Source organism: Musa acuminata, chromosome BXJ3-3 (assembly GCF_036884655.1).
Source record: "Musa acuminata AAA Group cultivar baxijiao chromosome BXJ3-3, Cavendish_Baxijiao_AAA, whole genome shotgun sequence".
Taxonomy (NCBI): domain Eukaryota; kingdom Viridiplantae; phylum Streptophyta; class Magnoliopsida; order Zingiberales; family Musaceae; genus Musa; species Musa acuminata.
Genome location: NC_088351.1, coordinates 23,537,002 through 23,549,443, shown reverse-complemented (window position 1 = coordinate 23,549,443; position 12,442 = coordinate 23,537,002). Strand labels below are relative to the sequence as shown.

General features: G+C 43.3%; 3 protein-coding genes across 4 annotated transcripts; 2 read left to right on the top strand and 1 right to left on the bottom strand.

The window, feature by feature from the left end:
* The first annotated feature begins 351 nt into the window (after positions 1-351).
* Positions 352-6,251, top strand: LOC103972927 (protein IQ-DOMAIN 31). The gene is made up of 7 exons (XM_009387331.3): positions 352-488; positions 945-1,071; positions 2,299-2,568; positions 2,774-2,977; positions 3,858-3,917; positions 4,525-5,515; positions 5,957-6,251. The coding sequence occupies exons 2-7, from the start codon at positions 985-987 to the stop codon at positions 5,986-5,988; spliced, it is 1,644 nt and encodes a 547-aa protein (XP_009385606.2). The 5' UTR covers positions 352-488; positions 945-984; the 3' UTR covers positions 5,989-6,251.
* A 362-nt stretch (positions 6,252-6,613) lies between these two features.
* On the bottom strand, positions 6,614-7,893 carry LOC135632910 (uncharacterized). 2 transcript variants are annotated; one of them, XM_065141772.1, is made up of 4 exons: positions 7,734-7,893; positions 7,299-7,632; positions 7,025-7,204; positions 6,621-6,944 (listed from the first exon to the last, which is right to left on the bottom strand). In XM_065141772.1, exons 1-4 carry the CDS (start codon positions 7,848-7,850, stop codon positions 6,808-6,810), a joined length of 768 nt encoding a protein of 255 aa, XP_064997844.1. In that variant the 5' UTR covers positions 7,851-7,893; the 3' UTR covers positions 6,621-6,807. The 2 variants fall into 2 exon arrangements, with proteins under 2 accessions (XP_064997843.1, XP_064997844.1); XM_065141771.1 differs by having other exon boundaries at positions 6,614-7,204.
* Positions 7,894-9,924: 2,031 nt separating this feature from the next.
* Positions 9,925-11,528, top strand: LOC135633159 (transcription repressor OFP14-like). The gene has a single exon (XM_065142301.1). It carries the CDS (start codon positions 9,995-9,997, stop codon positions 10,715-10,717), a length of 723 nt encoding a protein of 240 aa, XP_064998373.1. The 5' UTR covers positions 9,925-9,994; the 3' UTR covers positions 10,718-11,528.
* Positions 11,529-12,442: the final 914 nt, after the last annotated feature.

Here is a 12,442-nt window from a genome sequence, read left to right as displayed (position 1 = left end):
GCGTGGCGAAGAGTCTGTCCGTCGGCAATACGTTAGGCTCAGCCGTCTTTGATCGACCACCAAACTGCTCTAATTATTCCCTTTCGGGCCAAGTGTTCGTTGGACCCAACTACAAAAACCAATAATTGTCCGACATGTCACCCGATAAGAAACTTCCTGCCTGAGTGGAAGTAGCATGGAAGTGTGCTTCCGTTTCTTTGCTGCCATACCCTTTTTTTTTTTTTTTTTTAATCTTTGTTAATTTTTTTGGCTCTCCTTAAATAAGAAAAAGAGTGTGTTTTGTTTTAACGTGAGGAATTACAAGCTATCCACCTAATCTTATCCGATCCAACGGTTCTTTTCAGTCTGCACCATGTCTCCCTCTTTTCCTTTTTTTTAAGTGTCCTTTTCGTTCCCCTCTTTGCTCTTGGGATGGTAGAGGAGCGAAGGTAGTAGAAAGAGAACTGAGGTGGGTGCTCCTGCTGCCCTCGTCGCAGGAGATTTCTCCGGTGAGTCCTCCCAGATCCGTCGGAGATTTTTGATCCCTTTCGATCCGCGTGCCTTTTGTTGTCGGACGGCTTGTGGCTTCTCGGTGAATGTTGCTCGGTTTATAGGCTGAATACTTTACCGCTGACATCGAGATTAGGGTTGGGTTTAAGTTCCTCTTCTTTTTATTTTCCTCGAAATAGCCTCCGTGCTTGCTGGCTTTCAATTGAATCTGGGTTTCCCTATATGGGAAGCTTCGTGGACGCAATGCGGCCAGTCTGAGTGCCGGGTAGAGATCTGCTTGGGTCACTTGATCGACTACTTATGCTCGACTCTTTGAGCTTTCTCGTGTTTCGAATTTTGTCGTCAGATCTCGCTAGTTTTTCCCGTTCCAAGTAAAATCGCCTATTGCCTCGGTGCATTTTGGAAATTTTCATCAATGATATCACTCTAGCGCACTGATCTGGGTTCATGCGCAGGGTGTCCGCGATCTAAGGTCAGGATCTTCGGTCTTGGACGATGGGGAAATCTCCTGGAAGGTGGATCAAAACACTTCTCTTTGGAAAGAAAACCAGATCCCAATCTACCAAAGGATGGGATGCTTCGGTACGCTTATATTAACCGCATTCATTTTGACTGTGTATGAATCGTTCTCTCTTTTGTTTCTTTTATATGAAGGTGTTTGAGGATGGCATGATGAGGATCTCTGAATAGTATATAATAGAAGAAAGAGAGAAAGAAAGTATAATTATCTTCATAGTTAACAGTGTAAAAGTCCTCCACTAAGAAGTGCCAGGACAATCTTGTGATTATGAACTTTGCATTTCTCATTGCCGATTCTTAACTACGATGGCTTATGCTTAGAACATAAATATCAATAAATCCAACAGTAATTTCCTTGTGCCCAGTGACTTGGGCATAAACCTTACCCAACTTTTTAAATTAACCAAGACCAGTCAATTGAGAACTGGCCACTGCATTATCAGAAAGACTAACCACACTGATCTTGCAGTAAACTGGCCCAATGGGGAATTGTCTCTCTTGTGTTATTGATTAATGATTTTGTCAGTATAATCTCTAATTGGTAAAAGATATTGCCATCTATACCTCTTAATTATCTCTGCCTATCTGGTAGTCGATGTTGGCAGCATCAGAAGCGCATTTCTCATCAGTCACACCATCTTGTTAAATTCATGGATATTACCAGCATGCCTAATACTTAGTTCTTTTGAAAGTTTAATGTTTGTGGTCCACCAGAAAGACCCCATAAATTATTTGTGCAGTTAATCTTCTTTTTCTGGTTGCTAATTGCCAATATCGAATGCTACTTTAAATGTATAATGCAACCTTGTAGAAAAAGTAGGTATGGTTCTTTTCGGAAAACCTCACTCTTATTTTTGCAATTAAAGCATATATGCTCATCATTTTGCTATAAGTTCTCCCTGGACTTTTCATAAATATAAAAAGGAACAAGAATCCAATGCCATGGCCAAAGAGAGAAGGGGCAAAAGAAAGATGTTAACATTGTTTTGTTATATATATCCGTTTTGTCTTATATTCATATTAAGTTTCATTTTTCACCAAGGCCTTGGCCTAGCGGATGTTTCCCTTCTTCATATTGAAGAGGTGCCTAAATATTATGCCTAGATTATTCTTTAAACCCACCATTCTCAGAAAAAGTAAGTAATTATTTTTGTTCTCAGTTTCCTTCTGTAATTGTATTGTGTAAAAGCTCATTTTTTAAAACAGGGGGTGTATCAAGCTTCGGCTTACTTCTCCTATTTTACTTTTCAAGTATAGAAACCTAAATGACATTCAATTTGTTACCTGCAGAAGGATGCTAATGAGAAAGGCTTCGATGGTGGAAAAGGAGAAACTATATTAGCTGTGCATTCCCCAGTGATCTCTGAACCAATATCAATAAGTGGAGTTATCTCAACATCAGATAAAGGAGAACCATCAAATATAGGTGGTAATGCACCGGTTATTTCACATGTTAGTCAAGGAGTCATGGGACTCAGCACACTGAGTGATGCAAATGCAAACAATGGCATAGAAGAGCAGGCAGCAATAAAGGCACAGGCAGCCTTCCGTGGTTATCTGGTAACCTTTTGTAACTTTTATATCTTAGTACATGTTTGCATTATTATTGGATAGACGCACCGTGATTTGTTCAGCACTGCTTGACACTACTATAAAAATAATTGCCAACAGAATCTTAGGGCTTTTACATTCCTTAATATAGATGACATTTCCCAAATGAATAGCCTACTTCATGATAGATGATTATAGCGTCTATTTGGTGCAGGCACGCAGGGCTTTTCGTGCATTGAAGGGTATTATTAGGTTGCAGGCGCTAATACGTGGGCATCTGGTGAGAAGACAAGCTGTTGCAACTCTACATGCTATGGAGGGAATTGTCAAGTTACAAGCGGTAGCTCGTGGAAGAAGAGTTAGACGTTCCATTAACAACCTTAAAGTCACTTCCAAATTTAGTCAGTTGAAGACTGCAGTAATCGCCATACCCATTGGCTGTTTTTTCACTGAGCATATCCTGGCTTTCTAATTATTCTTGCATTGTTATCTCCATTTAGCTAAAATTCCTTGTTTATCTTGGTTCTCTATGGATAGAAAATATACTGTTTTCGTAGTGAGTCAAACTAGAAGTTCTTTGCTGAATATGCAATGCATAAACTGCTGAAACAGATGCCAATTTTAATAATGAAGACAGAATCTGATTCTTTTTTCTGGTTTCTTATCATTTAGGAGGTACTAGTGCTCTAATGTGTGAGAATAAGGTATGAGTGTTAGATGCAAATCGAATCTGAGCATGTTCAAAAATTGATCTTGAATCTGGTAGTAAATGTTCTGAAATTCATATTAGAATCTGCCAGTGAGTCTTAGTTTAAACACAGATTCCAAGACAGATGTCCATGAGGTCTCACTAATTTTTAGAATTCTTGTTCTTGAAAATTTGCTCTAATCCATAATGGAACAATTTTATACTGAGATAACCATTGCTAGAATTACCAATATTCCTATTTGTTGAATCTTTTTCATAAGGTTGATATGTCCTTTCTTGTCTAAATTGTTGGTTATTATTATCCAAGTATGATGGTTCCAGCGTAAATTCGAAGTACAACTTTTAAATTATTGGTTATTATTATCCAACTTTGATGGTTTCTGTTTGAAATTGAACTTTTTCTGTGTTCTTTTATTTTTGCAAACTTGCAGTCTGTATTTGATGATCTTTGTATGAGATTCTCAGGCTACCAAAAGTACTTAATTCCTTAAAACATAGATATGGAATCTTGTTCTTCACATCATTTCCATATGTTCTTGTTCAGTAACTTCTCACTTGATATTAAGAATGCTTGCTCAACTTTTTTCAGGGTCCTATCACACAGGATGATTGGAATATGAAATATTCGTCAAATGCATTTATTGCAAAGGTATGTTTGTTCTTTCTAACTTCTCTAGAGCAATTTTTACCAATGGATCTTTGTTTGGCCCAGCCATAGCCTTCATCATATTAATTATGGATATGGCATTTTGACTACTCGTGTTTGTTGAGTAAGACACGTGACTGTTTTGTGCAAGGCCTCTGCCGCAATGTCCCATATACTAGGGTGGTGACTGATGCATTGGGCAAAACATACACCCATAAGGACTGTTCAGTTTAGTTTGCAAAATTCCTGTATGTACCGGTGCAGTTTCACCAGGATTATACATTTCTAGTAAAATCTCTTAGAAGTATCGTTGCTAATGTATAACGCGTAAGCCATGACTTTAGTTATTCTCTTAGAGTCTACCTATTTCTTGCTACTTATAACTCAAATGAGTATAACGGCATCCTGTACACATGAAGTACTATTAGCTATTTATAATTTGAACATAAATATATAGGAGATAACTACCTGGTTGTATATTTGGAATGGCAATATTTGCACAGCTATATTCATAGTATGTTAGCTAACATTGGATTCAGTTTCTTGTATTTCTGTTAGAAGTTCAGCTACCAAAATACTTCTGTGCTTATGTTTCTTTCATCTTCTCTAGCTTCTCGCATCATCACTGCTTGCAAAGCCTCTGCAAATTCAGTATGATAAAGGAGACCCCAATTCAGTCTTCAGTTGGTTAGGGAGATGGTCATCCACCAGTTTTTGGCAGCCAAATTCCAAGTCAAAAAAGGCTATTGTTCCAAAAGGACAGACAAAACGGGGCAACTGCATTATGGACACTGAATCTGGGAAAACAAGGCACAGCATTCGTACAAGTCCTGCTTCTAATGTTGGAGCTGGTCAAACAAATCCCAGCTATGAACCTGAGAAAACAAAACGGAACCTAAAGAAGGTGCCCACTTCTGCTGAATCAGTTCAGGAACATCCACAGTCTGAGCTTGAAAGGGTAAAACGCAACTTAAGAAAGATATCTACTGCAGTAAACGATACTTCTGAGCTACCAGATGTTGAAACTCAGAAATCAAATCTAAGTTCTAAAAAGGTGGATGCTGGTTTATCTGAGAATCTAGGCCATGGAAGTGAGGAATCCATTGAAAAACCAAAGAAAGATAATTCTCCAACTCCAACTTTGGAGACTTTTGTTGAAACTGCTCTAGAGACTGTCATAGCAGGACCAGTTGATTTGCTGCTTGATGACAAGTCTACAAATGAGTTACAATTGTTGCAGCAGATTGATAACGTAGAGAACCATGTAGCCATGGGTGGGGAGCTAAGCTTAAAGGAAGAACAATTCTGCCATGAAAACCAGAAAATCAGCAAGCGGAGGTCTTCCTTCTCTACCAAATCAGAGTATGCAGAAAACGGAATGTCAAATACTCCTGTGCTTCCAAGCTATATGGCAGCTACTGAATCTGCTAAGGCGAAACTGCGGGGACAGATATCACAGAGGTTTGTATCAGAGTCAATTGACAAAAATGGCTTTACCCGTCGTCATTCTCTGCCATCTGCCGATGGCAAGATGAGTTCGCCTAGGACAAAGCGACTAATCCAGACTGGTGGCAAGGGGGGAATCGGTAGAGATGTAAATGGTATGAAATTAAGCCCTTATCTTTTAGTTAGTGTATTGTTTAGAACTCATTAACTTGTCATTTCTTTTCAAAACAAGAAAAAGGAAAAAGAAGTCAAAGCGATAATGACTTGAATGATACGTAAATGGTATGATAAAATGGAATGATATGTAATAAGTCATGCGAAGAGGCCATGTGACTTGAATTAAAATTTGAAACTCTACTTTCAGCTTGAACAACGAAGTATAATCTAAAGTCAAAGTGAGAATAAATACCTGCAACTCCACATAGGACTCGATCATTTTTTATGGTCATGGCGACTATTTATACGATAGATCATCTTTCTTGAATTCATTTCTATCGTTGCGAATCTCATGAATTTTTTTGCTCTAGTTCATTAATTATAATTTTTTGCTCTATTTCATTTCATTTCATTGTTTTTGTAATATTTGATGAATGCAGAGAGGGCAATTCAGGTGGGGTGGAGGCGGTGATCATCTTGTGGGATTTCAAATAGACCAACGAGACATAAATTTGTAGCTTATGTAGATTTTCTTCTTTGAACTGTTCCATCGTGTTGTAAAAACCCTGGTGTGTTGTAAACCTGTGCACAGTCTGTTTGGATGCAGCCATGTCATTTGTTGTGTATATCCAACGTATGCCGGATTTGGTTTCTTCCAGCTCTGAACTTTGTTGTTGTATTAGACGTGTACATCATGTTTGTGTGATTGTTCATTTGATAGGAATAATCGCTCTATATGGTTGTCTAATGCATGAACTAAATGGGTCATTCGTTTGGTCTGATCAAGCTCGTCTGGTGACTTGTTAGACGGTCACAAATTGTTCAAGAGATGTTCCATATTTGCTAGCAGTCTTTGGGTCCTCAGGTAACATCCACCACCATCATTTTCTTATCATCAAACTTTGCAAGGATTTGGTACGAAAGTAATGTTAAATCAACTTGTGCGACACTTTTTTCTTTTATTCTTATTTGTTACCTTTATTGGTTTCTTATATCTGTGTCACCCCTCTGTTGTCAATAAATTTGTCTGCAACAACTAAACCTGGTGCTTCAGCCTGACCGACCCCCTTTCTTGGTTCGGGGTGGAGCTCCTTCCTCGTGGCAGCCAGGAGAGAGAAAGATGAACTACTGGCACCTAATCAATAATCACTCATTCAAGCAATATTTTGTTGTTTTGTCAACTAAGGGAAAACTCGATCAAATTCATAACTGTCTCAATGTAATATTTTCCTTTTTTTTTATTGTCTGAATATTCAGGCTAAACGATGATGGAACTGAAAAAGTAGAGCCATCACTGGAAGTCTGGGTGTACCTCCTCCGCTAACAGCCTCTGGATATCACCTTCTTCCAGGTACTCGCTCGATTTTGACGAACCACTCTTCCCCTGCAGCGCCGCCGCGACCTTCCCACCTCCCATCTCGGTACTCTCTGCATCGGTGGGATCTGATGAATTAGACCTTCCTCAATAAACTCGAGTATCGCAATCGACAAGTCAGATGCCTCCTTGCCTTCAAGAGCAGCTTGCAATCGTTTCCTCTTCGCGAGTGATGGCTTGAGGCCGAAGCAATTGTCGGTTCCCGCAGCGGATAATTGGGCCCGTCGGGTGCAATTAGGGATCGAGGAACGCCTCGACTTCTCTGGAGGCAGTTCCGTCACTAGCGCCGATTCGAGAGGAACAACACGTTGTTCTTGAAAAAGGGGGGAAAACAAAAAAAGAAAAGAAAAGAGGAGAAACCAGACGCGAGAGTTATATAGCAAAGAGATTCATTCACGAGTACCAACCTCCTCCTTTTGCATCGTCATCATCTGTCTCCTCGTGGGTTGGATCCAAGTATTTGGACCAATCCGTCCTCTTCTTCGCCGTGGAGAAGGGAGAACCGTGGGCGACGGCTTCCCGAGCGTCCGGCGCGGCGGACAAAGCGCGGGGGCCGTCCGATCGGGGTGGGACGGGATCGGAGCCGTGGGATCCGATGTCCGCCCGGGCCATGTTGAAGGCCTGGACGAAGCTGCGGAGGTCGCTGGCGACGTGGCCGCGCGCGTGGATCCGCCGCACCGACTGCCTCTGGTTGCAGACGGAGCACACCCAGTTGTTGCCGCTCTTCTTCTGCTGCTTCCCCTGCTCCGACCGGCGGCGGCACAGAACGATACAATGATCCGAACACAGGCACGTACAGAGAGAAGAGAGTGAAAAGAGGAGGAGGGCTCGTACTCTCCTACCTGCATCGTGGAGCACCGGCAGCATTGGACGGCGATGAAGAGCGTCGCCATGTGGGTTGCTGGGTAGGAGGGACGCCGTTGAATCCGCCAGAAGAAAGGCACGAAATTTGAATCCATTTTCAAATTTTGGCGCCCGCTAACTTAGTTTTACCCTTTAATTGACTCAGGGCATCAATTTTTTTATACTATTATTATTATTATTATTATTATTATTATTAAAATTAAAAAGAAAGGAAAGGAGGATTAGTTGGAATCAGTTTGCTCTAATTTATTATTTGACACAAATGACATAATAAAAGATCAAAGATGTATTTATTTATTTATTTTTAAAAAAAATTCTCCTGAGTTGTTGAGATAAATAAACCAAGTCCAAATTCATGCTCATTCATTTAAATTACTTTAATGTGGAAAATATTGATGCAATAATAGTGGGCGGATCCAAATTCATGCTTGTTCGTTCTGTGATGACCATAATAGTAGCACCCGCTTAACTTGATTATTATCTATCTGTATTTGCCAGGATGAAAAAGGTAAAAGAAATAATAATAATAATAATAATAATAATAATAATAATAATAATAATAATAATAATAATAATAATAATAATAATAAACGCTTGATCGATTGGTGCACCAACTAGCAAGCAAGAGAGGAGAAAGAGACAGGTCCAGTGTTGGGCTGAAGTTGGCAGCCACGTCCGTCACATGACCGATGGAACCAGAAGCTCGCTCGTGCGACGTCCACTACGAAACGCGAATGGTACTGGTAGTGGCACGGGAGGACATGGAAAGGAAGCTTTGTTTGGCAGGGCGTGCATGCGAAGACAAAGACGGGATCCTGCTTTAATCACAGCAAAATCCGGACGAGAAGTGGGAAGACTGGCCTTCCGCATTCTAAAACCGGGCCGTTCGCAGGAAAGCCCTGTCATTCCCACGGGTTCCGTATTGGCGCGTTCCCACGCCACAAAGGAGAACTGACTGGATTCACATCCTTCTCGTTTGAGGTTGGACAGGAGAAGTGGAAGGTGGAGGTGATGGGGGGTCACATGCTTTGCGTCGACGTGCCGGCATGGGGCCTCGGAGCCCATCGTCGGCCACGGGAATGGGCCGGCAGGTCCTTCGAGCCGAGTCGAGGCTGCATCATCCGAGCGGAGAAGACGACGCTCCAATCACATCTCACCCTCGTCCTCGGACGCGTGATTGATTGGAGTCGCGGCCAATCTCAAGCGAAACCAACAAAAGAGTTCTTTGTAGAGTAAATATTTCAGTTTTGTTTGTAGAGAGAGTAACCTTAACCTCCTAACAAGAAGGTGTGTAAAATGATCAAGATTTGTTTTCTAGAAAGATGGACAGAAGAGTTTATATTTGGTATGTATAATGTATAATGTATAATGTATATGATGAATATAATCAACTTATGGAGATGATGATGACTCAACACTTGAAAAAGGATTATCCTCTACCATTTGACTAAAATGATAGTTGGAAGCAGTCGACATCAGTGCGGATGGTTATATTGGCACTACAACAACATTTAATGCGGACTTTCAATTCGATGACGATCGAATATTTATTACTACACCTCACCGTTTTTTATTTATAAAATATAAAATATAATATAATATATATATATATATAATATAAATGTTTTTTTTAATTTAAATTCTCCGAATCTCCTACTAACTATTGATTTAAGCATCAAAAATAATATTTTTGGGACATATATATATATATATATATATATATATATATATATATATATATATATATATATATATATATATATATATATATATATATATATATATATATATATATATATATCTATCTCCAACATATTTCTTACAAATTCCTCCCCTTTCAATACTCATCCTTATGGGCAAGCTTGAAAATTAAAATTCCTCACGAATCATGCAATCATAATCCAATTTTAAAACATCTTTTGCCCGTTGTTCCTTTACGCACTCTCTCCATGGTGATGCACCGACCACATCTCAGCCTTGGCATATAACCTCTTTACGTTAAATCTACACCAATGAATGAATGAATGAATTGCCGTCGGCCGCCTCACCACCTTTCAACCCCTAATACTTCACCTACACCGTCCCATTCCGCTTCTGCACTCCGTCAAATTTTTCTCTGCCAGCATGTGCCACTGCTTCATCTCCCTACCATATATATACCAGCTAACAGTTGCACCCTCTCTCTCTCTCTCTGCCCCGTCCCTACTTACCAAACCCCATAATCCAATATTCAAGAGCGATGGGGAAGAACGGCCTTCAGAAATCTCTCCAAACCTATCTGTCCAAGCTCAACAAGGTTCCGTCTCATCTACACACTCCGAATTCCCCAAAACCGGCCGCCGCCAGTTGGCTGCTGTCGGCGTGCAAGTATCCCAGGACCCCTTCCTTCGCCATCGACCGCGACCTCCCCGACCACAGCGGCCGCGATCCCTCCGCCACCCTATCCGACGACGACTGCTTCCAATACGAGAAGTTCCACTCCCTCTGCTCGCGCGAGGACGCGGGTGACGACTTCACCTCCGAGTCGCCGAGGTACGACGAGGACCCGGCCCCCACCGCGTTCCGCCCGACGGAGCGCTTCTTCGTATCACCCGCCACGTCCAACTCCCTTCTCCGAGATCCTAGACCAAGCGCCGCCGCCTCGTCTTCCTCGCCGTCGTGCTCCTTCTCCTCCTGTACGTCGGATCCCAGGCCGGCGGTCCCGGGCGGCGGGGTGGCGGTAATGACGTACTCCAAGGATCCCTACGACGACTTCCGGCGGTCCATGCAGGACATGGTGGAGGCGCGGCACCTGGACCCCAACCGGGCGTCGGACTGGGATTTCATGGAGGAGCTCCTCTTCTGCTACCTGGAACTCAACGACCGAAACGTGCACAAGGACATCCTGAGGGCCTTCACTGATGTCATCGTCAGCGTCCGCCGGCGGGACATGGCGTTGCGTCGAAGAGCACCGGGGGGGTAACAAGGGGAGGGGGAATAGTAGATCAGGCGAGGGGATGGCGCCACGTTATTCTCCGGCAGTCGGTTGATGCACATGGGAATTAATACGTCAGAGAGAGGATGGCCTTAAACGGCGGCGTAGAAAATGGTGAAGCCATAAATTTCCGGCGGTAGATAGAATATGTTATCATCAACCGCGGGTTGCCTAAGCTTCAGACCGTGGAGGAGGGGGACATTGCAACGCAACTTACGTGAGGCTCACATGCAAAAGTAAGATGTATACCTTTTGTCCTGCGTTTATTATGGTCACAAAGGAGTTGGTGGGGGCGGCTTCTGGGATTTGATTTGAGAAGCGAGCTCGAGTCTTTCCGAGGAGGGGAGGGGAGGGGAAGGGGGGGTGGAGGTCACGTCATGCATGATGGTCATTAACTTGGTGTGCGGAGACATTTCGACGTTTCATCCCCGGAGGCATCCCTTTTGCAAATTGAAGATGCTCCACCCCAAAGGTTGATGGGAGATGGCCAAAGAGAGTAAAAGGGTGGGGGCGAGGAGAGAAAGGGGGAAAATGGGAGCTTTGAGTCGATCAACGGAAGCGAAATGATCGATGGAAGTTAAATGGAAGACGAACACCGAAAACAACCGGCGCGAGTAAGGGGCAAGCCAAGCCAAGCCGGGGACACGAACAGGGTAGGGTAGGGTGCATTTGCAATACTTAAGCCAAGCCAAGCCGGGGACACGAACAGGGTATTTGGTGTTTGGTGCAAAGAGTTAATTAAGTGTGTGTGTATTCTATTCATTCCGAGAAATATGAAAAGTTGAGGGCAAAACATAAATAAAATCAATCAATCCATATCATCGATGGTAGTCATATTGTGTTGTGTTGTGTTTGATGGGAGACCCCAGAAAAAAATTACAAATACCACTTGATATGGTATATTTTGGCAGCCTGAACACGTCACAGCCAACACAGCACGCCAAGTCAAAGCCCTACGCCACACATCCCGTCCCGGGAGCTTATACCAAGAAGATATGCCACATCTCTCGTCCCGGGAGCTCGGGGCGGTGTCGTTTGACACTGCTCTGCACATCCCGGAACGACGATCGATCAGAAGGGTCGTCCCATCTCTCGGGGGTCGGTGACGACGCCGAATCAACGCACCATCAACCCTCGCACCATAGTATAAAACCCTTGGTCGGGGCCGCAGAAAACAAAAGGGAAAAAGAAAAGCAATCCCTCTTGTTACTAACTTGCTCGTCGGAGGGGCCACAACTGGGAACCACCCGGCGGAGGCCATTTTTGTAGGAGGGCGACCACTTGTTGACGACGAGGGACTCGGCACGGGAGCGCCAGCCGCCCGGCAATGTGGAGTTGTTAATCGGCCCCAATCTCGACCAACGCCAACAGCACTCCTTCCCGAGGGCTCGGCCATCTCATCATCCAGATCACCCCGCAGTAGGCTCCCGACATCGACCCGCGGACCTAGCCGTGCTGACTCACCGGCCACGGCATATTTGTTTGCTAACATTTTGGCGCTAGAAGGAGGGCGATGTCGCTAGGGCATCTGGCTGGAGCTCTCCCCGAGGGAGAACCGCATGCCGACCTCCCTTCCGTCGAACCTGAAAGTCAGGTCCTCCCCGCTCCCAGAGATGGCAGAATTCCGACCTCAATGCTAGATCGCTACTAGCGCCTGTTCAATGACCCGGGGTTGTCGCCCCCCGGATTCATCACAGGACCCTTGACTGTGAC